Consider the following 26,898-nt stretch of genomic DNA (forward strand, 5'->3'; position numbering starts at 1 on the left):
GTGGGCGATAATCGATAGTGACAGGCTATCAGGAATGTTAGCTAATAGTTTCGAGCAGCTCGTATACACACACATGTACGTATAGCAGGAATATTGTTCTGTGCACTGTGTGTTTGTGTGTGTGTGTGTGCAGCGGCGTATTGGAGAGGAGCGCAAGGAGGCGGAGTATGTGCGGTCGGCTGCTTCCGATAACGATGAATTATCTCCAGAGCGCATACATACACACACATAGCTGAGCTCGAAGAAAGACAGAGAGTAGAGAGCGAGAGAGAACGTATAGGTCTCTGGCGCTGCGCTGCTATGCAGGCGCAGGACCTTCGTGTACCTATATATATATAGGTTATACATAGCCGCTACTGCACTTGATGTATTGTTCCCTTTTATATTTGCCTATATACCGCTGTACGCCAAAGACACCACCCGCGCGTATACATCTATATTACGGACGGCAGCGGCGGTACGGTCGGACACGCGAGGAGCATTGCTCATAACTATTTTCCCATCTGCCCCGTTATTTTCGCTCTTTTTTTTATAGTATATCAGTCCGAGCGCGTCCATTCTCTACTCTCTTCTCTTCCTATATAGTCGCGTTATAGATCTGCAAACTCGGCACGTAATTGTGTGTCTGCGCTGCGTCCGTATTTATACCGAATATACTGGTATACAGGATGAAACTCGGCAGGCAGAGAGAGGAGCATCGATTATACTTACGATGCGCCTCGCTATAAGCATATTTCCAATTTTCTGCGCTCCGATCGCTTTTCTTTTGTATTATCGGAGAGAAAAAGTCCGCACACGAATGCAAAGTTCTAAATATATGTAGATCACCTTGTTTAACTCCTTCGATATAATAGTGCCTATTGAGCAACGACCATTGGCCTTATTATTGACGCAATTGCACTCCCGCGTTAAAGAAAAAAATAATAAGACACAAAATCATAGACACCTGCAGTAGTAGTTGAAGCCTATAGTCTCGAGACTTTATGACACGACTGCGGCAGTAGTAGTAGGCAGGCTATATAGCCTGCACAGAAAGCCGTATAATATATACGAAAGGAAGTGCCGTTGTATATAATACAATCTAGAGCTCGGGCGATTACACAGGACATCCATTATTTCGTAATCTGCTGCTGCTTACTGCCTGCCTGCGAGCGTTAAAGGAGCGCAAGATCGATGTAGCTACTGCAGTTCTGTGTTAATTGTTGTTGTTGTTGTTGCTGCTGCTGCTGCTGCTACTACTGCTGTTTGTTGTTGTTATTTTTGTTACACTTAAAATGCAGTCAGTTGTAGCGAAGCCTTCACAATGTGCACTCGGCTCGTTATTTACTCGTTACTACTCGCCCGATACTGCGCGTTATCGGAAAATTTTCTCGATACCGGTTAGTAGTAGTAGTATTAGTAGTAATTTTTTTCTTCTTATTTGGCGTAATTGTAAATACGCGTGCTTCAAGAAATACAACGCAATATTAACAGGTTGATAGTGAAAAAATACACTAACGTTCTCGTTTTGGTTTCGCAGAGTTCTCGGACTCGGAGAACGCCAGGGTCGTGGGCGGCGCTCCCACTACCATACGCGATCATCCTTATCAGGTAACACAAATTTGGAGTTATTGATAAAAGCTCGCGGGGGTGGGCTCGCGTGGAAGCGAAACGAGTGAAAACAGCCGTTTGATTGTCAAGGTAAACCATTTTCAAATTGGCTTTTCTAGGTGTCGGTGAGGTACATGAGCCGGCACAGATGCGGCGGAGCAATAATCTCATCGAATTGGATCGTTACGGCGGCCCACTGCGTGAGAGCGTGAGTATGCAACAATACGTACATACGCATATGCACTTCTTTCCCAGCGAGCATTCGGATGCGAGAATATTTTTCGCATCGTTCTCGCGCTTAATTCGCTCCCTCTCTCGCCTTCGAAATTAGCAAACGATTCGGTGCACCGATTTAACTACGAGGTGGCGAAATGCGCGCGCGAAATTTATACTCATACGTATTGTATATTGCTAATTGTCTGTAATTTTTTTCAGCATGAATGCGTTCGGCATTACCGTAAAAGCGGGCTCGACGACCTTGAGCGGCCGGGGACAGGTGGTCAGAGCGAAACAGATCATAAGGCACGAGAATTACGCCAGATGGAAATCCGATAGCGACATTGCTCTTATTCAAGTGACTTTCGCTAATTTATCTATACTTTTACACATTATGAGCATTTTAACAGGAGTTATTGATCTAAAAGTCAAATACTGTAGGCACTGGACTGACAATAAAAAAATCTTTTTGTTTTTTTAAATCGATGGGTCGCCCCCTCAAAAGTTTCATACCCCCAAAAAAATAATCTCTACCTAATTTTAGCTCATATTGTTGAAAAAAACCTGTGCCACATGACGGGTGTGGATTAACATTAAATTAAATGGAAACCCCATATGTGTGTAATACGAGAAAACGACTTTTCCATTTAATTTAATGTTGATCAACATCCTTCTTGAGGCGCGGATTTTTTTCAACCATATGAACTGAAATTTGGTATAGATTATTTTGTTGGGGGTTTGAAACTTTTGAGGGGGCGTCCCGTCGATGTAAAAAAAAAATTTTTTTTTTCTTGTCAGTCTACTAGGCACATATTAAACAACGTTTTCAATTTTGCACGCTGATGCATGAATATTTTTTTATAACTTTTTATGTGCTCATACCGATACCCTTTGGATTATAAATGTCCCTTGCTTATAATTAATCAGTTCTTTTTCATTTCGATATTATTCAGACAATTAAAAGTAGAACATTATAATTTAACATCATTTTCTAGATTTAATCTAAAGTCTCTGATAGAAATGCTCTACATTGACTATGACATAAGATTCAAAATATGACTATTAATTAAAATTTTTTCAAATGCATTACCATTAATTGGCTTATTTTATTAATCACATTATGAATGAATTGAAAATGACAATTTGACCGTTTAAAAAAGATCACTTTTCAACCAAATTTAATACAATACCTTGAGCCTCTATCACTAGATGGCGAATATACCTTTTTTTAAAAATCTGCAAGCGGTAAAATAAAAGTAACGGTATAAGTCAAGTCATCATTTAGAAAAACTTCTATATTCAGCGACTTGTAAAGTACATTTCTATCGGAAAATAAATCATGACTTTGCAAAAGTTCTCAGTATATCAAAAAATTTCTCAAAACGCTCTAAAATCTGCAAGTTTAATGGTCTAACGCCACGGAATAAAAATCGTTTTGTGCATGCACATTTGCAGGTAAATCCGCCGCTGTCGTTCGGCAGCAACGTCCAGCCGATCGATCTGGCCGACTTCTCGGATGATTACGAGCCGGGCAGCAAAGCCTCGGTGACCGGCTGGGGCGTGTTCACTCGGGCCGGCGAAATAAGCAATTATCTGCGGGAAGTCGCCGTGCCCATCATCAGCAACGACGAGTGCATGGAGCTGTACGAGGGCCGAGACATCACCGAGAGGATGCTCTGCGCCGGCTACGTGGGCGTCGGCGGTCGCGACGCCTGTCAGGTATTATTAATTACAAAATTATTGCGTTGTTGTGTTTATTGACGAATTACGTGGAGCCGCTCATACGTGGGCACGCGTATCATTAACTTTTCAAGTCGACGTGCTGCCCTCTACGTTATAATACGTACGACGCAATCAAGTGACGTCTTTGTCTGTGTTGTGTGTCTGAAGGGTGATAGCGGAGGTCCGCTCGTGCTGTCCGGTCGGCTGATTGGACTGGTATCCTGGGGCATCGACTGCGCCTCGCCAAGATATCCCGGCGTCTACACACGCATAACTGCCCTGCGCAGCTGGATCAATAGCAAAACTGGCCTGTGAGTCGAGGACGCTCATAGATTTTGAACAATTTTCATTTTTCTTGCTCGTTCTATGGAGAAATGGTATATTTTGTTATAACGATGAAATTCATGAAGAATATATATTCAATGAAGGAATTTTTAATCATGTTTAAAATTGTGTACTGTTCATTCTTGTAAAGTTACATCTTTTATAAATTTTATTAAATATATACTTTTAACGAATAACGACGAGCTTTGCATGAATTACATAACTTAGATAATTAATTAAGTGGTTGCGACGGACAGCCTACCCCGGATGGGTAATTCAGCTCGACTGCCGTGCACTTTATTTATGGGGGCCCGCTTTACCTGACTCGAGTCCCAGAGGGGATATTGGGCCCGTCACCAGCACGGGCGAGCCGTGAGCCCGTTCACTCACCTTCCTTCGCCTAGGCTTCTGATACCTGAAATTCTCGAATAGGTCAAGCGAAATGAATTGACACGCGTTCCTTTACGATTAATTGATTTATCTTTATTTAAGGCCCACGAGGGCAAACGATAACAAATAATACGCGAATTACAATCTTCGGCTTACGATACGGCCCCGTAGCCGCTTACGCACGCGTTGGGCACTTTCCGATCGCCCACGAGGGTCGAGACTTGCTCGCACGTTACTATCGGCCCAGTGTCGTCGCTACGACACTCGCGTGGCCTCACTTACACTAACACACTCGCTCACACACACACACACACACACACACACACACACACACACACACACACACACACACACGGGCGGCCCGGCAGCCGTGCCGACCAACGACTTAAAAATACCTTACAATTACCCCAAGTTCTTCGGCGCCTCGCTGCTGCACTGATGACCTATCGTCGATGCTCTGGGTATAGTCTTCTTGGCCCAACTACTAATGCTGCCCGCGTCCGGGCTTCGTCGTACCTCCACGTGTGTTGTCTTCATTCAAACTTCTCGTCCTCCTTCGGGCTCCGCGCACCTCACTCGTGCGATTCTGTCTGCCCGATCGGACAAGTCTGCTCCGACGTGTCTTGCCCACCTGGGCTCCGATCTGACTCGTGTATGCAATTCCCCACGGGTACTACACGGGCATTTGCTCACCCGCGTCACAACGACAACTTCAGCAATCACTTCGGCAAATTCGGCTTCACGCACTAGCTCGCGTTTTCCTGCCTCTCTTATCACTCTGCTTTTCGCGTGGCCTTCTTACTTGCCAGCGTATTCTAATCTGCCTGCCTCGTAACGAAAGGAATTCGCCCGGTGTCTGCTTGGCTCTTTTCTGTCCTTCTCGCACGTGTTGATACTGGGCCACGCTCCTGGCTTCACATCATCAGTCCGACGGGCCACTGCTTATCATCTACCTGAAAACGCGCGAGAGAAGGGAGACACACACGCACTCACTCATACATACGCGCGTGCGGCAGTCTCGGCGCGACGCATTTTCTGCGAGTGCTCGACTCGCTTACTGACGGCTTGTGCTCCGTCACATGGTATATTAATGAAAAATGTGAATGTACGCAGCAGTTATATAGCATGTGAAAAATTTGGCTTTTTTTTTTAATTTTTTAATTTAGTAAAGAGAGACGTTAAGTACCTGGGTAGAAATGGTAAGTATTAATAATGAAAAAATGATCGAAAAATGATTAATCACAATATTTTAAATACATTACTATTAATTCACTTATTTTTGGCAATTTTTCTGATATAGTCATGTTAGAAATACTAAGCGGATTTTAAATTACTTGAAAATGACAATTTAACTGTTTCAAAAAATTTAGACCAGTTTTTAACCGTTTAATACACGATAAAACTACTTAACTACTAACTCTGCCATTAAATGGCGTGTTTACCTTTTCAGTAAATCTGCAAGTGGCTAAGTAAAAAAATAGTATAATTCAAGGTAGATTAATCGTGTAAGCAGAAATAAAATATCTGCATTAACAAATCAAATACGTATAGTATTTTAAATTCCAGTTTCAATGGCCCTTTTGTGTTTCTTTACCTTATATATAAATACACATATATTTGGTAAAAAACTAAGTATAGAAATGTGTTAAAAATTTTTGCCAAGCGAATCTTATAGGTAGTGAAAAATTTCTCGAAAGTAGTCGCACACTGAATTACAAACTCTTAAAACTACGAAGAGCCACGCCTGTATCGAATTTAGCATTCGAATAAATCTCCAAAACCTCTCGATCGCTAGCTGCGATTGATCAAAAATTTGCGTTTAGGACCGGGAATAATGAATCATATTAATAGTTTGTACACGCAAGAAAGCCGCACGTCTGAATACCTGCGAGAATCGCATACACTCGACAGCTGTGTGTGTTATACTATACTATACGCGGCAGGGCGTAATCATGCAATTGGGAATGCGTCGTAGCTAGAGATATAGCATTGAAATCTATTAGCACGCGTGGGGGTGCGAGTTTAGCGGTGCGGCAAGAGCTCCTATATATAAATCAATTTCTGCTGTAATAAGCTCTGGACTCTCTCTCTCTTTCTCTCTCTCTCTCTCTCTCTCTCTCTCTCTCTCAGCTTCTACGTATACATATAACTACACGTGTTTGTTGCGTCGAAATAGTTCACCAGGTCGATGCCTCTCCGCATACGGTGTGTATAATACGTATAGATATGTCTAAGGGCCTGCATATCAACAATAACACAACAAGAACACAGGCGAGCGCAGGCGCCAGTAGTCATGACAACAATAGCATGTAGCGGCATGGCTATGTGTAAATAATGCGTACACATTGTTGTAATATGTGTTTACAGATATACATACGTTAATAGAAACGTAGGTCGATGGTGGAAGGTAACGAGCGCATTGCGATTATTTCATACTTTTCATCGAGTCGCAGCACCACATTATCTTACGTACTCCGCACTGCAAAGATCGTAAAGAATGTCCACCGTACAATAGAATCTCCAGAGAGAGAATAATTGACATTTCGAGAATGTATATAGCATTGGTGATGCTGGCATTAGTAGTCATCGTCGTCGTCGTCGTATAATCGATAGCTGCACATGGCTGCTGCTGCTGCGAGTTATGTGTACAGGACAACTCTGCTGCTGGATGTGTGTATACACAACACATCCGGCACATCAATATATGCCCGGGTCCAATAGGGTATATACAGTTTGGCACCTTGTGCATCATTGATTGCGCGTCCAAGCTAATTATAAATCAATGCGCAATTTTTAAAACAAGCCCTAGCCCAATCTGAGTCAGATATACATGTCCGTTCGATACATAAATCCCGCTCTCATATCCTTTATACGATCCTGTCAATTTCCGAAACTTCGTCGAAATCTATTTCTATACAGTTACCTGTTGACGAGCCCGGTAATCTGTACGATAATTGTATTCTATATCACGTATTCGAACCGATGGTTATACAAATGCGCATAGAAGAATCCGTGCCCGAACGCATCGCGCATAAAGCAAATAATTCTGGCAACCATAGCAGTAGCATCAGCTTCGAGAGCTGGCAAAATTTAATAAAGCCCTTTTTACGACGTGTTATGACTCGTGCGTGCGTATGTGCATGTACGAATATATTCGCTCGCATTGTAACTCGGCGAGCGTATAGATGCGCGCATATTTCTCTTATATATGAAATTAACTCGTACATGAACGCACGAGCTTGTGTTGCATGTGTGTGTGCGCGAGAGCTTGTCACGGGTAGCTCACTTTGTTATATTGCCTCGCGTTGTTGTAATACTTATCCAGGTGCGTGTATGTGTATCATGTTGCAACAACTGGTACACACACTCATACGCACAGGGAGAGGGTATAAATAGGTTCGTTGTAAGTATATTATTTGTGCATAGCCAATTTGCAAGCTCGCGCAAGTTTATGTGTACGCGACGAAGTTACATTGAATTCGAAAACTCTTTTTCCTGTTCACGCACATCCGAGCCTGCATCATTTTTGTTTCATCGCAGCGCGACAACTACACGTATACATACGGCTGCTAGCTCGTTCAATGACAAATTCAAGAGCGCATTGATGAATAAACGCGAATCCCCCCGAGCTCGATCGCAAGTGCACGTATGGAATGCGTTTATACGAGAGCGAAATCAGGAAGATGTTTTATCGCCGTTCGAACAAATATTTTTCAATTTCATTTTACGCCGCTGCGCGCTGATATACGCGGATAGCGAGCGAGAGCTAGCTAGCTAGCTGGTTATGGCGTTTTGTCTTATTTAAACATGCGCACGCGTATACATCGCTAACAAAGGACGAGCACCAGTAGCGGCAGCAGCTTGTTTCTCTTGTTTTACAGCTGTATGTGTGCTGCTGGCCTTTTATTGAATATCAACGTCGCGATCCTTCCATAATTTTCTATATGGCCTCAAGGTATTTACATCATGTAGGATATATATGCGTGTGTGTGTGTGTGTGCGCGGGGCCACGGATACGGGATACATTTACGACGAGGATGCGGATGCGAACCAGAGAGAGAAAAGTAGCGAAACGGTGGAGAGCGAGAGAGACACAAAATACGCGCGACATGCAACGGATCACAGCGGCAAAGAGAAAGAGCGATAGGCAGGGAGGGAGGAAGAGAGCAAAAAAAGAGCGGCAAAGCGAGAAAAATACATCGAGTGCATCATAATTTAAGCTCCGAGTTTTACACATGACCCTTTTTTTCTCTCTTTCTCTCTCTCCCCATGTGTGCGTGTGTGTATAGCGGCTGCAAACTCTATACCTGTATAGTACTCGAGTGCACGTGAGAAAGAGTATAGCATCAGCTCTAGGCTAAATAGATAGCCGTTCGCTTATATGAGCAATTCCGGAAATTAGTTTCGAATTTTTCGACTAAAAACGGAACAATTTTTTTTCGTTGGACGCATACTTTGAACATTGGGTATTGTTCTTGAAGGTCCTAGGAAGCTAAAAAAATGCGTGAACAATCGAAATTTTAATAGGTAATTTTTTTATAAGCATTTGTGTTCCGAGGAAAAATAATTAGTGCAGGCAAAACGCGCGCTCCATTATCCACCGATCAAAACTTTTCTAATTCGCTGGTAAAACTACTAGTGACCTTGAAAAAATAATCGACACATGTATTTTGAAAGATTTTTACATGCTCTTTCCGATGGTGACCTTAGATTTTTCGAAAAACGCATTATATGGCCAAAAAAACGGCTCAAAAGTCAAGCGTATTTATACAAAAAAAACACTTTTTTGAGCTATAAGCATATATAGTAGGGTGGTCCACTTTTTCAAAAATTTTTTGTATCTCGGGGGATCCATCGGAATCAGAAAATTTGAGGTTTAAAATGAATTTTCCCATAAACTAGAACTCAAAAAAATGATTTTAGATGGTGTCGATGGATTTTTGAAGTTTAAAAACGAGCTCCAAAAAAGAAGCAAAATCGGGCTATCATTCGATTTATTTCAAACTCTGTTTAGAGTGTAAAAATAATCTTGACAATACATTTTCTTATTTGTTTTTGTCAGCAGAATTGAATGCTGTAGTCAGTTTTGACCTAGGAGCACAATTTCATTCAAAAAAATACACTTTTTCGATCGTTCTTTTTCGCAAATTCCGCAAAGTTCATTTTCGAGCGAGTGGCAAATGAACAGAAAAAATCTAGAAAATTTTTTGACACCACCAAAATTTAGGATTTTTCATGACAAATCAAATGGTATAAATTAGTATACACTTTGAAATTATTTTAATGCAGAAAAATACAACTTTATCCCAAAAAACGACATTACGAAAAATTGAAAAATCGAAAAGTGTATTAGTTTCTTCCAGGAAATGGCTAAGTAGAATCAACTATGGAAAAAATTGCATGAAACTATCTGATAGGTTTTTTTCTCACCTTTCCAACGCCGGTTTCAGAAGTTAAAAATTCGCAAGATTCGCTGAGATACAGCTATTTTTGTACGATGCATTTTTTAGGCTTAAAATTCAATAATTCTGAGCTAGCTCTATTCATTAAAAAACCAGCGAAGCAGAATTTAAGCTAAAAAATGCATCGTACAAAAATAGCTGTATCTCAGCGAATCTTGCGAATTTTTAACTTCTGAAACCGGCGTTGGAAAGGTGAGAAAAAAACCTATCAGATAGTTTCATGCAATTTTTTCCATAGTTGATTCTACTTAGCCATTTCCTGGAAGAAACTAATACACTTTTCGATTTTTCAATTTTTCGTAATGTCGTTTTTTGGGATAAAGTTGTATTTTTCTGCATTAAAATAATTTCAAAGTGTATACTAATTTATACCATTGGATTCGTCATAAAAAATCCTAAATTTTGGTGGTGTCAAAAATTTTTTTAGATTTTTTTTGTTCATTTGCCACTCGCTCGAAAATGAACTTTGCGGAATTTGCGAAAAAGAACGATCGAAAAAGTGTATTTTTTTGAATGAAATTGTGCTCCTAGGTCAAAACTGACTACGGCATTCGATTCTGCAGACAAAAACACATAAGAAAATGTATTGTCAAGATTATTTTTACACTCTAAACAGAGTTTGAAATAAATCGAATGATAGCCCGATTTTGCTTCTTTTTTGGAGCTCGTTTTTAAACTTCAAAAATCCATCGACACCATCTAAAATCATTTTTTTGAGTTCTAGTTTACGGGAAAATTCATTTTAAACCTCAAACTTTCTGATTCCGATGGATCCCCCGAGATACAAAAAATTTTTGAAAAAGTGGACCACCCTAATATATATGCTTATAGCTCAAAAAAGTGTTTTTTTTGTATAAATACGCTTGACTTTTGAGCCGTTTTTTTGGCCATATAATGCGTTTTTCGAAAAATCTAAGGTCACCATCGGAAAGAGCATGTAAAAATCTTTCAAAATACATGTGTCGATTATTTTTTCAAGGTCACTAGTAGTTTTACCAGCGAATTAGAAAAGTTTTGATCGGTGGATAATGGAGCGCGCGTTTTGCCTGCACTAATTATTTTTCCTCGGAACACAAATGCTTATAAAAAAATTACCTATTAAAATTTCGATTGTTCACGCATTTTTTTAGCTTCCTAGGACCTTCAAGAACAATACCCAATGTTCAAAGTATGCGTCCAACGAAAAAAAATTGTTCCGTTTTTAGTCGAAAAATTCGAAACTAAATTCTGGAATTGCTCATATATACGCGTACCTTTACCTTTTTTTTCTCTCTCTCTCTCTCTCTCTCTCTCTCTTTAGCTCTCGAGGGCCAGTTATAGTATACACAATATAACACTGCAGAGAAAACGCTGGGACGAGGAGGGCATAAAATAATCAGACGCAACTTTTTGTATTTATACGCCCGTAACTGTATGCGTTATTGTGGGTGTGTGTCCGTAGGTGCATTTACAGCGCTCTGTTTGTGTGGAGCTCTCTCTCTCTCTCAAACATAGTAGTTGCCGCTCGTTTATTCCAGGGCAAGTTTTTTCTTCTTCGCGAGCTAGCTAGCTAGCTAGCTCTCTTTCTCCCTCGAGGCCTGCAGGCTGCATACTGCAAGCACACTGTACTGAATGCGCAGCAGCTGAACCGTTCTCTTTATTCGTTGTTCGTGTTCAGCTCTTCTTTCTTTCTTTCTATTATATGCAGTTCGCGTGTATACCGCGTGTGCAGCGTGAACGACGTTCGTGTCAACCTTTATCTATAGAGTGTACTGCCTTATAGTATGTGTATGGGTAAACTATAAGCGCGAGCTTTCGCGAGGCAAATCCCGTAGGAAAGACTCGCGTACGCGCGCACACGCATATAATAAATATATATACAGACGCGAAATTGAAAATCCCGCGCGAGTAAGTGAAAAACAAATTTGTACCTGTATCCTTCTTGTATATTGCGAGCAGCGAAAGCTTACGGCTTTGTAATTATATTTTAACTTGTGTCTGGTGATCCCGCGTAAACACTCGAGAGTTGCGAGCGTGAAAAATCAAGTGATTCGTTTGATCGAGATTATTTTCTGCATTGATTGCGCGACGAGAGACTGAATGGAAAAATTAATTTCGGTATGATTGGGAAGAATTATACTTCTCGTGCACCATCACAACTTGCGTGATGTAATTGAATTTTGAAAAAATTAATCGTTCGGAGCTAAGCCAGAGAGAGCTTGTTTTTATAACTCTCTGTATTCAATTTGATTAAACAATGTTTCGATATTATTTTTCGAAAAACGCACTATTCGAGGCTTTAAAATCGTACCTTGAAATCGGGATTTTTCAAATTCAATTATTGAATGGGATTTTTTATCATAGCATGTGTTCGATGATTTTCATCCACAAATGTACCATCTGATTGAATCAATTATTTACATTTGTTTCGCCTGAAAAAAATTTTATTGACTTATTCATACTATTTTTGTTTGTTTAAACAAAATATTTTTTTTTTATTTTCAATAAGTGCTGGCTGTGCGTGCAAAGGCCATGCTCGATCACTCAATCGGAAACTAATAAATACTCCTACCCTGTTTAAGATGAATAAATAAAAAATAGGGAAACATGTGTCATTTCATTAACGACTTGATTGTCACAGTTATTTTAGCACCTTTGCAGGTTCAACGACTAATTGAACTTCATTTCGAATATCATATGTACAATACTGTATGTGCAGTACATTATATCGGTATGGGTTCATAGATATATTTTAGTGTTCTAAAATTGTTTCTTCGCATACATGGCACATATCTGTAAGATAACTGCGCGCCTGGATGAGTGCAATCCTCATTACAATTTCGTTGTAGTTCTAATAACAAGTGGGTCCCTCTACATATCGCAGTACTTAACTGCGTATGTCCAGTCGACATTGGAGGTGGAAAGCATCGCCAAGGAGTTATCGCAATCGTAGTATAACCTCGCTAATATACGAGTAGTGCACGTTCAGTCGCCAGTGTAAAGTGAAATTCCTACAGTGACCAAGTATTTAAAAATCATACCAGTAAGGGAGTCTTAGTCTAAAATCGAGGTGCATACAGTATTGGCTACTCGAGTCGCTTAACCTCAAATATTTTCTCAGTGTAATTCGTGAAAATTCACAGTAAAACCATAAAATCAAGTTAGTAATTTAGGGTCAAAAGGACATAATCAGGTACAATATTTTTTGAACATAAATTAACTTCTAAAGCTATCGCTTGATAAATCTTGATTTTTCTTCAGAATGATAGAAGAACCGAATGATACTTGGTCAGATATCGGTGACGATTACAATTTCTATTCGATAAACTCTAGTAAATTTAAAAACTTCGAAAAAAACACGTTTTGCGAATCATCGGTAAGCTTAATTATTTTAATTATGTTTACATGTTTCAATATCAAAAACTATTACACAATCTTAGTTTTTTACTACTCAAACCAAATTCTCTTTAGAACGCAAAATATTTCAAAAAACTTGTAAAGAAAATGCAAGTTTGAATAGGCATATCCATTCAACCTGTTATAATTGTCACATAACCTTTTTCCGAAAAAGTGACCTAGAAATGCACATTAATACCGTTTATTCAAGAACCAAACTTTTGGAGTGGGAGATTTATCACAGATCATTTTCACAAAAAGTTTCCCTTAATTGGCACATAAATTTAGTACATAATCGGATCAAACTCTTCAAATGTGAGATTTACCACAAATCATTTGGATACAAGGATAACCTTGAGAAACACATAAATTCAGTACATCACTGTAGCAAGCCCTTTGAACGTGATATTTGTCACAAATCATTTGGATACAAGTGTGACCTTAAGAAAAATATAAATTCAGTACATCATCGGATCAACCCCTGTGAAGTTTGTCAAAAATCATTTGGAAAAAAAGGTAATCTCAGCAAGCACATAAGTTTAGTGCATGATTGTAGCAAACCCTTTGAATACGATATTTGTCATAAATCATTAGGACGAAAAGATGCTCTCTTGGTTCACATAAATATTTTGCATCATCGGAGCAAAATCTTTAATTGTGATATTTGTCACAAATTATTTGGGTATCGTCAAACCTTGAAAATTCACATGAATTCACCGCACAACCGGTGTAAACCCTAGCAGCACAAGATTTGTACCGATACCATTAGCCGCAACGAAGACTTCCGAGCTCACAATAAATATGCTGTTTGTTTTATTCTTTCTTTCAAGTATTGATGAACTGATTTTTCAATATTTCAATTATCAATCAAACCTTTCCTCGAGAACTTTCTTCCTATCAGTACGCAAAAACAAAATCGTGGCCTTGAATACATCAAATGATGGTTGAAATTATCGTTTGATTTCGATAAACTACATACCGTAAGTACATCTTTACGCCGTATTCATCCAAAACCGATTAACCCGTCATTCGTTCAAGACTATTTCCTTGAAAATTCTTCTGCTCATGTATAAAATTTTCTGTAATATCTAATTTCAAAAGATTATAATCATACCCACATCCGACTCAATAATCTTCTCTTTTGACTCGGTGAAATTTTGACGTGCTCGCTTATACACGCGGAATTGAAGCACATCTTTTACAAAAGGCCCGTCTGGATACAAAGAAGCTTTTTACATCGTTGCCTCGAGACAGATCGCTTGGGCCGTCGCGCTAGCCCACCGATACTTTTACAATAAAGCCTCGAGTACTTCGAGCAGATCCAGTGTGTATAAATGTGTGTACGTATAAATTTACGTTGTGGTTTTCGAGCGGATATGGCATTACATGCGTATACGACTCCGAGCTAGACTACCGACAAATAAATAAATAAGAGAAGCGTTTTATGCGAGCGCCAAGCCCCCGAAAAAAAGTCTATTTGCTATGAAAGAATCGATACAGTGAGAGAGAGAGAGAGTCCGATCGTAGACTCAAGCATGCGTGCACATGGGAGGACGTCTGTTTCCTTCTTTTTCTTTCTCCCTCTTTCTCTTTCTCGCTTTCTCATAAATACGTATACCTATATACAGAACGCTAACAGCTAGTTTTCCTTCTCCGTCTTATACATATAGCTATACGTGTATGGTATATATATGCCCAGATCGGTGAGCTGCCACTGCTGTTGCAGAGTGCAAGCTCACCGACAGTCATCTGTGCGCGCTTGTGTGTATGTATGTGCGTGTGTGTGTGCGTACAGTGGCCTCTGCCTCTGCGTGAGTGTGTATATAGCTCTAGCAGTGGAGTAACAACGTGGTTCCGACTGCAATCTCCGTGAAATTGGAAAATTTCAACACTGACAGACGAATTGCTTATATCTATATAGACCCCTAGCAAGCTCTGTGTATTGGTAGTATATGTATACTGACGTATACAGCATTCCCAATCCATACGCACACATGCACACACACACACACACACACACACACACACACACACACACACACACACACACACACACACACACACACAAATACCCTGTGAGATGTGCGGCAAATCAGAGACGGAAAATAATATCGGACGTTTCGCATCAGCTTTTCCACTGCTTCGCTTGCTACCTCTCTAACGATATCATGTTTTCTCTTTCTCTCTCTCTCTCTTTTCCTCTTTTTTTCTCTCTTGAGATGCATACCCATCAATTTTATTTCCTCTTCTGTCTCTCTCTCTTTTTCTTTGTTATTGTCATTCATATACAACTGGCCTACCGCGTTTATATATAATAATACTGTGAGACCTGCTGCAAGCTCGAGGGGGCGGAATCGGCTAGCTAGTCGAGCGAGCAGCAGCCACGGATAGATTCGCTGTACTCGTTAAATAGGCTTTTGTTTTCAGTAGAGTGGCTGACAGTGACGCGTGTAACAATTATTATTCGTTCAGCTGATCAGCACAAGTCGATCGCGATAAATTAATTTTTCTCATTTTTACTTTGATACGCGTGTTATATGTTCGCAAATGCGAAAGTACGCCGAAGTATCGATATAATGCTGAAAATCAGTATGCAAAAGTACTCGACTCATGAACGAAACATTTTATCATCTCGATCGCTTCCTGAAATCGAAGAGCTTGCGAATTTGCTTAGAAAGCTCGATTCAGCAAGAGCTTCCACGAACGATACATATCGTATACTTCTGCAGCTTCTGCAATCTCATAAAAAGCTTTTATGATGGATAACATGGGTTTATTTTTCGCCACATCGTCAAAAAGACATATGTAAGTCATCTCGATTTACGCTGTTATGATTGAAGCCATGGAAACAAATATTATTCTTCTATTTTATGCAAAAATAGAAGAAAAATTAATAACTTATTGACTAATATTAAGCTTTCATCCCATTCTTTGTTTACCTGCATCAGTGCTTCGAGTACTATTGTACACCAGCGATATTAAAGAGAAGAGGAAAAAAAATACCTTAGGTACATATATACTGGTAATTCAGCCACCCCGCCGATGCAATAGCAGCATGTCGGGGTTAAAAAAAAATTTTTTTTCACTTCTTCGTCTCGCGCAAGCTCGCAAGCTCACCACTGCTTTTAGTTCATGCAGAGATAGGCGTGCGCCAACTAGTTCAAGCGCGAGCTTGTGTATGCATGTGTATGTGTGTACGACGTATATGCAAGCTCGCAGGGGTTATACACGTGCGTTGATTTACGAGCAGTTGCGCGATCGGGTCAGGTATACGCGTACGCGATATACGCATACTATATTGCCGTAGTCAGACGCGGGCGCGCGCTCTCGTGTGTCACGCTCAGCTGCGATTTGGTCTTTCTATACGCTCTCGCTTGCGCAAGCTCGATCTGTATATGACGATGAAAAAAATGGAAGAAAAAATGGCTTCGAGATATCGAGCGCTGCGTACAGCACAGCACGCGTCCGTCGTGCAAAATAACAAACGAAGTACGCGGAGGGATAAAAAAAGAATAGAAGAGTAAGCGAGAGGAAAGAAAACGCCTGTTTATGACTATATCGCGGGCGTCGAGATAGTATCTCGTACGAGAGTATAATATAGTTCCTCTCTCGCACGCGTGTGCACTACCGAGCCTATCTTCCCATGTACACATATATCCTTCTCTCTCGCTGTTCCGGCGTCGAGCTGCAGCGTGCCTGGCATTGCTCTCTATCCTTTTCCTTTGGCCTGGCTTCTCATTTTATTGCCTGTCTCTGTGTGTACGCGTATGTGTGCGCCTGTGTAAATGTGAGCTTGCAGCTCACACGTGTATTTATACGCAAAAGTGGGAGAGCTTTTATCATTTTCCATATCCCATCGTATAAAGCTTGTATATTAAACCGCTGGAGGCTTCGATGTATTTTCGCTCTCGCATTTTTGCCGCGCTGCTGCTGTCGCGCGCGCGTACAGCACAGATATGTGTGTGTGTGTGTGTGTGTGTGTGTGTGTGTGTGTGTGTGTGTGTGTGTGTATGTTGCGAGACACGCATACAACCTATCCCCTTCCCCTCAACCCTGCGTTTGTTTATCGACTATATATTATGTATACACGCATAGTGGAATACGCGCGCGCGCGCCGTGCTTTCAGATATATTTTTCCTTTTCGTCCTAGTGTGCCTGTGCGCGCCTGCGAGCTTCGCTCGGTGTTTATGTTCATACACAGATTTCAGCCGGTCATGCTTTATAAAATTCATCGTGCGGGATAAGCGCGCGCACGCGCTGCGATAGATTGTTTGCTATTGTGCGCGCAACTGCAGCGTAGATATATATATATTATATATGTATAAATATGCAGCCAAGACCTGCGAATTTCGTCAGGGCACCACCAGTCCTGCGTATATATGGAAGTGAAAAAAAGCAACAACAACGACACAGAAGCGAAAGTGGCATGTGTGGTCAAATCCAATATCGACCACGTTTTACCGCCGTTCTCTCGACTCGGTCCAAAGTATATCTGTACGTGTGTATTCGTCGTATACGCTATATATTGCTTCGATGCACCGCTGCTGCAGCTATACTCCGTCTATATGGCCGGATGTCCTTTTATTTTTTCAACAATATCGAAAAAGCACTAACAGTCAACAGAAAAATCCAATAGAGGGAAAAAGTACAGCGAGGGCAAAAAATAGATATATAGAAAAAAAGGGCGCGAGCGAGGCTTGATTTTGATTTGGAGTAAAAATCAAATTTCTCTCTCTCTCTCTTTCTCTCGAAGCTCGAACGTCGTACGTGGTAGTACATTCGCGAGAGAGCTACAGTGCAGCAGGGGATACTATATATCGACTATAAAGTAAGTCTCGATCAGCGAGTCTGTTTGTGACGTGAAAGGCTCGATTTCAAATCCATTAACGACGGGAAAAAAACAATTTTTTTTTATGGTTAAACTAACTTTTTCGATTGCTATACAGTACTACCCATTGCATGATCCATGAGATCACGCGGAAGTAATACTCGCCCTCCGATACAAAGTATGATTGAAGTTATCTTCAAACTTATTTTTTATTTAGAATGTAAGTCAGTAAGCGAGATCTACGTTTCAAAAATTTATTCGTATTCAAAATAAAAAAAAATAAACCAAAGTTTATTAAGTGAAGTAACATTACCCATAAGGATAAAAACTGTCAAAACACAAATTTTAAGTGGCTTTGTTTTTCGCACCTCGCTCTGGACGCGTCAAATAAAAAAGGGAATCACCCACGCGTGCAGGCAAGCCAGAGACAATCAAGTTAATGAAAAGACGAAAGCCTCTGTGGCCTCACGGGCTATCGTGTGCCGATAAGGCTGATATATAAGAGTCAAAAAACAACAACAACCAAAAGTCATGGGGTGACTCGTAAATTGATAGGCGAGCAAAAGCTTTGCACACATGTATGTTGCCGGTTGCGAACGAAAAAGCTTTCGAAAAGGGGGTATCGATACAAATGCAGGTATATAGATATGGACGTTGTTGTTGCTCGCACGTGCTATACACAAGCTGCAGCACACATATTTTCGATCGCTAGTCGAGCTAGTCTGCATCCCTATCGTGGGGTCTGCATGCAAAAGCTACACTGTATATTTTTCATGCGTATACAGAGGGAAGGAAGCTTTAATTTTTTTTCCTGCAAATTAAATCTGACTAGAAATAATGAGGAAATCGTGTCTCTGACTCTTTTCTGCTATTTTTGTTCATTTACGTTAACGGCAAGATGAATTTTTTAAAACCCTGCTTGGACTTATACAATTATTTTTACTTTAAGGCTTGCAGATTAACAGATAAAGGTACTCGCCACCTAGTGGTGAAGGGTTAAACTACTATAATCTCATTCATAGTGGTTGAAAATTGGTTTAAACTTTTTGCAACAATTAACCCGTTATTCATTTAAAGATTGCCGACTAATTAATTAATTTTAAAGGTACTTATCAATAGATTGAAAAAAGGAAAATCGCTAAAAGCAAACCAATTAATGAAAATTTACAAATTTTATTTTTAATATTTATTAAACTGTAATTTTTTGGTCACTAGGTCATTGACATTACCTAAAAAGAATCCCCCCCCCCCCCCCCTCCCATTCGTGTATTAATTTAAATGAAAACGTGCTATTCTTCATAGGGAGCATCACAATGTCCAGCAATCCACTGAGTGGCACTTGTAAATTTGACATAAAAAGTCTGATAAAGATTCATGCTATCCCAAAACTACAAATATTATGAAAAATTAAATAGTATGCTCTTGCCACTTGCACTCGTTTGCATGTGCAAAGACACGCACGAGATAGGGATACGAAAACTATCTTGAACACGTTGACGTCACGTAGCTGTATCTGTACATTCATTCAATCCCAAACCTCCACGCGGACTATCCCCAGCGGAAATTTTTTTTTAAATAAAGTACATAATAATATTGTGAACTGTAATAAAAAGTAAAAAAGTGTAAAAAAATGTAAGATTACTAACGATTTCGGACATGTGATACTTTTTTCTACACTTTTTTACTTTCTATTGCAGTTTATTAAATTTGTTTACCTATAATTAGAGAGATGAAACCCCTATGAATTCAAGTTCATTGAAGTTACATGGAAAAAGTAAAAAAGTGTAAAAAACATAAAATTCTGTAATAATAATTTGAAATGTTACAATTTTTACTTATGAATTTAAAATTCTACGCCAGCCCGCTTATGATCGAATTACCGCAGCAAGTGATTTTCGTGAAAAAAGTGAACTCACTCTGATGCAGCAGAAAGCCTTATAACATCATCATAGATGTACTGAGGAGTACTTAGATGAATGAATATGGTTTATATACATATCCATTATAATTTTTCTTAATTTATTCATAAAAATCAATACATTTTTTCACGAAAATCACTTGCTGCGATTGATGCGATCACACGCGGATAGCATATTAAAGAAAATGTAAGAAATTGTAATGAAGTGTAAAAAAGTGTAAAAAAGTGTAATTTTATGCTGCTTTTTTTAATGGATTGGCTGTCCGAAATCGCTAGTAATTTTACATTTTATTGCATTTTACAATTTAATAGGATGGTTGTAGTTATTACTTTTACTTTTCTTGAACGATTTTTTTCCGTCGGGGATAATACACACAAAGTCGCGCAGGAGAGCCAAAACCAAAACTTCTCTGTCTCTCTTAGCTCTGCGACATCGAGTTTTAGCCGGTCTGAGAGAGGCGAGATAAGGAGCCTGCTGAATCGTTGCAAGTTTGAACTAAAGCGAGAGAAAGAGAGACAGAGAGAGAGAGAAAGCAAGATGATAATAGAAAAGCCGCACGCGCAAAAGATAGTTCTGGTTTGATAACGCTCGTGCTCTCTCTCTCTCTCTCTCTCTCTCTCTCTCTCTCTCTCTCTCTCTTTCTGTTCTTTTTGCAAGTTATAAGCATCGTGCTGCTGCTGTGTGTGTTGGATTCATCATCGATTGTTGTTGTCGCGTGTACACAGCGTATACTGCGTGCATCGACGGCCCGACGCATTCGCGCATTTCAAAAGCGAATTTGTTGAAAAAGAAGTAAAAGATAAATAAAACTTTTGCGATATAACTTTTTAGAGAGTAGGAAGGGAGGAAGGGAGGGAAGAGAAGATCCTCTTACCGCCCCTTTTTAAAAGCTTCGCAAACATTAATACACGCGCGTGAGGCTAATAATATGTATACACACACATACGCGCGAAACTGTAGAAGATGTGGAAAAGTAAAAAAAAGAAAAGCTGTCATCGTCTCGACGTAGAGATGTATATATGTATAAAAATCTGTTTTACACAAAAAGTGACTTTTATTTTATATNCCCAACAGCGTTAGAGAGCAGAAGAGAGAGAGAGAGAGAGAGAGATGGAGAGAGCATAAACAGCTTTTAGTCTTGTTCTATAAGATATTTATATAACTTTCTTCTACTACTTCTTTTTACGTCAGTCGCAGTGAGCACGGGGTATATAGCTACTGCACACAGCAGCAGCAGCAGCAAAACTTGAAGCAGCAGCAGCAAACTCTTGCGGAAACTATCGTAAAGAGCTTAGCTACCAGTCAAGCACTCTCGTCATATTTTCTCTTATTTTCTCGGCCTCGGTGCAGCAACTCGCGCTTCTCTCTCTCCTCCCTCCTTCTCCTTACCTCCTTAGGGCGCTTTTTTCTGCACACTGTACAACCTTATAAATATATACATGGGTATACGAATGAAGGAGCAAAAACTTAAAAAGACGAGTTGAAAATTTCATATACATATAAAAACAAGATCGCTCCCCCTATATATTCGTACGTAACGACTACTATCACTATCTTTACTAAACGCCGGTAATGCTGGTGATCCAACTTCGCAGATAGACGACGTTCGTGTAAACGCCGGGGTAATTGGGTCTGGCGCAGCCGTAACCCCAGGAAACGATACCGTAAAGCGTGCCGTTGGCGCTCAAGGGCCCTCCCGAGTCGCCCTGGCACGAGTCCTTGCCACCGCTCTTCAATTGGCCGGCGCAGATCATGCGCTCGGTCACGGGCTTGACCTGCTTGTAAGCCTCGACGCAGCGCTTACGGCCGATTATAGGCACTTGGATCCTCATCAAAGTGTCCGGCAGCGAGCCTCCTTGCTGCAATTACGACGACGTTAAAGAGAGACGTAAGGGAGAAATCGTTTATATGTAGAAAAGAGGAGGAGAGGATGATGACCATCTATGGTCGAGGTCGTTTTAGGGTAATAATATGAGAAAAGAGAACGGTTTATACGGTGAGCTTCGGTTAAATTGCTCGTTAAGCTTGTTTTTTCGCTTTCTTATTTTTTTTTTTTTCTACTTACGGATGTTGCGCCCCAACCAGTGATGTTCACTCGCTCGCCCGCGAGCAATTCCCTTTCCGGTAGCTTGATTGGACGTACGCTCGGTCCATACTCGAATTCGTCTTCGATCTATGTGTGTAGATATGTGTGTGTGTGTGTGTGGAAATGTGAGCAAGGGCCAGCCAGCCGAGTCATCCCACGCAGCAGCAGTAGCAGCAGAAGCAGGAAGGAAACAAACAAAAGTTTCATTAGTGACCAATGTCGGGCTGCGGCTGCCCCCAAAGTTCATCACGAAATACCTCGCTTCGACCCCCCGCCCTTTGTGTACGTGCGTGCCACCGTGCGCGATATACATCGTATTTATACTCACTTTGATCACTGCTATGTCAAAATCGATGGCCAAAGAATCATACTTGGGATGTCGGACGATTTTCGCGACCTTGTGCAGAGTGCCGTTGAAGCGACTGGTGCTGCCCGAGCCTATTCTGTACGACGATTCCGGAGCTCTGTGCGGTGACACCAACGTGATATACGTGCTGTGCTTTTTTTTTTCTTTTTTTAATTATTGTACATTGCAAAATTGTACTCACCCGACGCAGTGCCCAGCCGTGACCACCCACTTTCTGCTGATGATCGAGGCGCCGCAAGAGTGAAATCCCGAGCGCTGCAGACTCAACTGGAACGGATGCTGCTCGATGTCCGTCTTCTCACCGCCGACTATCCTCTGACTTGGCCATAAAAGGTTCAAACTTGACTTGCTGCCTGTATATAATAATAGATTATAAAAAACGTGCACTATGGATTTGAAAATTCTTGCGTTTGCGAATCATTTAACTGTTTTATCATAATTATTCCTTGGTATAAATGCTCAACATTATAATGGTATAACGACCGAAAGTGACTATTTGAAATATTTTAAAATACATTGTCGTTGATTAAATTATTTCAAAAAATTTAGATCAATTTTCAACAACTTTTAATACTATAACACTTCTTAATTAACACTCCACCACTAGATGGCGAGTATACCTTTATCCGTAAACCGTAATGATTTAGCAGTGGCGCAACACGATTGTCACTCGAGCAATAACTTACGGAGAGAAATAGAACTATTTTATAAATATCAAATGCGTATTTTGGACGAGCTCAAAATAAAAATTAAACTGCAATTTCAAAAAATTTTAGGTTGGATCTTCAACCTGTGAATTCAATATTAATACTTTAAACTTTTACCACTAGATGGCGAGTATCTTAATCTGTAAATCTGCAAGTGTCAAAATAAATATAATGGTTTAAGTTTAGGCACAGAGTAAACAAATAATCATACAAAAGGAAAACAATTTTTCATTTTGATGTAACTTTTTCATCAGCCAAAAAATCGTCAAAGTTACATTTGTTGATATTATCTGCCTATTGATCATGAAACAAGTCATAGTCAACAGCAACACTTTGCTTATGCTGCATTCAGATTTTCAGTACGAAATATCACTTTGCGTGTCTAGACCTTATTGGCTACCAAGTATCGTCACTACATCTATTGGAGCCGTATGAATAATTTCGCTCTTATATCCAATTATGAAAAAATGTTGTATTTCTTTGCAACATAAATGAAATGAAATGTACATTTTTCATTAAAAGTGAAGATAAAATTTGATAAAAGTTACATGAATCATACGAAAATAAGTATTTTTCAGCATCATACATGTGAAAAATTTAATCTGTATTCATAATAAGCCGACGCTAGAATTTGAATAATATAGACTATTTTATAATACCGATAACTGTGAAACTTACTCACATTGAACAAAAACTTTTAATATGATTCTCATAAACAATTATCTCAATTTTTCTACCATAAAAATTTGAGTATTTTCTCCATTGAGAGATAGTTCAGAAATTGAAAAATATCGATTGAAAAACTTGTTTTTGTGAAAAATAATATTTGTATTATAAATTATTATAAGAAGATGAAATATAAAGTTGCTCAGTTTTAAATTATATACAGAAGAAAATAGAATTGTTATATTGGACATTTTACGGACACGAATAAAAAGTCATTAAAGCCTCTGTTCTACAAGTTCGATTGATTTTGTTTACATGTAATCCAAAAAGGTCTGGGTACGCAAAGTGATATTTCGTACTGAAAATCTGAGTGCAGCATAAGTAAAGTGTTGCTGTCACGTCACCCTTATTTTATTATAAACAATTATAATATTCGTAAAAATAATGTATATTCAAATAACGATAAACATGAAATTTCACTCTACGAAAGGACGCGCCAGCCTCAATCGACGGGATCTGACGACATCAAGCTAAGTGAAAAACAAAACTATAAAATTGGTAAAAACATCGAGTTCTATGAAAAGAACATCGAAATCTACACCTCTTACAAAGGTGTGAAATAGACACGCCATGCAAAGCATTGATTAAATTTGAGGCGATGTCGGTTTAACAGGAAGACCAATAAACTCGTAAAAATTAGTAAAAGCTGTCGTCAGGTTCTCACGGATGAGCAGGTGCTGACAGGTACTTTCTCCTATTTTTGTATGCGAAATCTAGTAGTATATATTGAAGACCCACGGAGGCCTCTGTGCGATTCTATTATCAACTTATACGGTGCGCGGAGCTCTTGTCAGTCTGATTTGTAATATTAGCTATCAGTACGCAGTCTTGAATTATAAAATTTGTCAAGTTAGAATTATTCGCGTGTGTTAAAATAAATTGCGAGTGAGTGCGCTAGCGACAAGTAAGGACTGCCATTTACCGAAGGGCCCAGCTGCAGAAGGAGAATCATCTGCCACGAGAGCCAGCGCCTACATCATCATCGAGACTGTCACGAATCGTCCGTAGCTGTATGTTAAGTAGTTTAAGATCTATCACCTTTGTAATTAGCATTTAAGTGTCGCGTAAATAAATGTATAATTGTTGTAATCAGGAGAAGGTATACGGCTTTTATTTGCCACCCATTCGTTCTCCCCCGCCAGATTAAGATCCCCTATTATCTATATATATAAAGCGAAGCTGGTGTCTGTTTGTCCTTTATGATCTCAAAAACTATTTGTCCAATCGGCTTGAAATTTTTACCACGTATTCATTATACTACTGCGCAGGTTTCTATCATATTAAAACCATTATTTGCTTATTAATTTTTGAGTTCAGAATTTTTTTCGTATTTTACCACTTCATGCGCTCGCTCGCCCCTTGCCCGGTTAATGGTTATAAAAAAGACCGAAAGCAGATGTTTTTTTTACACGCGGTGAATCGGAATACATTGTATTTGATGTGTACATGTGTTATTACGCTATTCGAGTTCTACAAGTGTGTGGACTCAACTTATACATTTCCTACTACGCACTTGACGTGGCCTGTTTAAGATCTTTTAAACAGTCGAATTTGTTAAAAAAATTGAACGTGGGCGAAGCCACGACGGGGTCGCTAGTTTAAAATAAGTAGCGGCTCGACAGCCGTTACATTGCTATTGACTATGACTTGTTCCATGATTAATGGGCAGATAATATCATCAAATGTAACTTTGACGATTTTTTAGAAATTTTAATATTTTAATGAATTATCTTTATAGCCGTTGTAAATAACACTTAAAAAATCTATAAAGGTCACACTGTATCAAATAATTAGAAGTACATCTTTGACGATTATTTCGATATTCCAATATATTAGTTATAATTGATTTGTGAAAAATTACAATAAATGTTTTATCGTTAATGTTGCTATTAAAACTCTATTGTTGTTAATAAGAGTGTACTTTGCCGGGATTCAAACTTATTTATAAGTCATTGAAAAGTTAATATGAGCACTGCCCGATAATAGAATAATATGTAAAAGAACGGTACGTGCACTACGCATACGAATCGATTTTGAGAATTACAATTCGTTCATTATTCGTTATGAACTAGTGTTTAAAACAGATACACCAATTTCTCATGCATACCATTGTCGCAAAAATAGCGCACGAGTTAATAATCGATAAAGAGCTCAAAACCTTTCCGAATCACCTGGCAGAATTTGGTTAAAATTTTTTTTCGCTAAGATCTCGTGGCTGACATGAAAACAAAATTTGAAACATATTTGAAACATAATCTCTAAACGGTACTTCACTAAATTATCGATTTAGAAGAGGAATTTTCCGGGAAATCAGAAATTTTGAGAGTGAACTATTGGAGTAGAGCTGTATACCTTTCGAAATCTCCTTAACCGTCAGAATTTCGATCGGTTAAGTATTCCCCGAGATCTCGTGGCTGACTCAAAATTGGAACAAAAAATAGTAAAAAAACGTGTTTTCATGCTAAAAAAAATTTGGATGGCTCTATCTTTTTATCCAATGCACCAAATCATCTGAAAATTTTCATGAGTTCATTATTTTCTATTCCCTATCGAATGATACCTATCTGGTAGCACTTCGAATACCAGAAGTACCCTAACTAGAACTACCATTTTTTATTTCTCTCGTGCCGACGTATTGAATAGGTGCGCTGCACCTAGCCGACATTTCTTAGCTAATAAGGCTAATTTCAATGGATTTCAATGGAATAAATTTATTTTAATAATTATATTTTTTTATAAACCTAATTTTATGAAAATTATTGCATAAAATTTTTTTTTTGAAAAAAATATTTTAATAACTTTTTTTTATACTTTGCCGGCTAGGTGCTACTGCACCTCTTGATTAAATAAGCAACACACTCACCAGCGCTGCAGTTAGTAGCAGCAAGCACAAACGCCAACAGAGCCACCGCAATTATCGACATGATGATTACTCGTGCGTATGTTTGAAATCAGTGAGCGCGGCCGCAAGCTGGTAGCGTCATTTTATAGTAAACAGAGAAACAAACATAAATATACGCAGCGCAACATGACGCACACTTGAATGTTGTCATTCGCGTGTGCTCCACTAATCGATTCGCGCTGCTAATCAGCGCGAGAATCTTGCAAAAAATCCTACCTTTTATCTCTATGCAACGAGCCGCAGCAATAATGTGGCACTTTTCTAGTCCATTGCGTCTTGGGCTC

The 26,898-nt window shown here is 39.4% G+C and overlaps 2 protein-coding genes across 2 annotated transcripts; one reads left to right on the forward strand and one right to left on the reverse strand.

Moving 5' to 3' along the window:
- Positions 1 to 1,506: 1,506 nt before the first annotated feature.
- LOC106656834 (trypsin-7-like) lies at positions 1,507 to 3,843 on the forward strand (the record flags this gene model as incomplete). Its single annotated transcript, XM_014377988.2, has 5 exons — positions 1,507 to 1,590; positions 1,710 to 1,798; positions 2,026 to 2,164; positions 3,262 to 3,525; positions 3,697 to 3,843. Coding segments are annotated over 5 exons (723 nt in total), but the record flags the coding sequence as incomplete, so codon positions are not given.
- Positions 3,844 to 20,908: 17,065 nt separating this feature from the next.
- Positions 20,909 to 26,675, reverse strand: LOC106657120 (trypsin-1-like). The gene is made up of 5 exons (XM_014378437.2): positions 26,576 to 26,675; positions 22,461 to 22,632; positions 22,241 to 22,376; positions 21,892 to 21,999; positions 20,909 to 21,685 (listed from the first exon to the last, which is right to left on the reverse strand). The coding sequence occupies exons 1-5, from the start codon at positions 26,634 to 26,636 to the stop codon at positions 21,386 to 21,388; spliced, it is 777 nt and encodes a 258-aa protein (XP_014233923.1). The 5' UTR covers positions 26,637 to 26,675; the 3' UTR covers positions 20,909 to 21,385.
- Positions 26,676 to 26,898: the final 223 nt, after the last annotated feature.

Source organism: Trichogramma pretiosum, unplaced genomic scaffold (genome assembly GCF_000599845.2).
Source record: "Trichogramma pretiosum strain Unisexual culture from Peru unplaced genomic scaffold, Tpre_2.0 scaffold14, whole genome shotgun sequence".
Lineage (NCBI taxonomy): Eukaryota > Metazoa > Arthropoda > Insecta > Hymenoptera > Trichogrammatidae > Trichogramma > Trichogramma pretiosum.

Bases quoted from the DNA above. Each gene is read 5' to 3' on its own strand.
- LOC106657120 (XM_014378437.2), bottom strand. From the start codon at position 26,636: ATGTCGATAATTGCGGTGGCTCTGTTGGCGTTTGTGCTTGCTGCTACT. The intron at 22,633-26,575 runs GTGAGTGTGTTG...TATTATATACAG, and splicing joins TGCTACTAACTGCAGCGCTG to GCAGCAAGTCAAGTTTGAAC. The intron at 22,377-22,460 runs GTGAGTACAATT...GTCACCGCACAG, and splicing joins ACGGCTGGGCACTGCGTCGG to AGCTCCGGAATCGTCGTACA.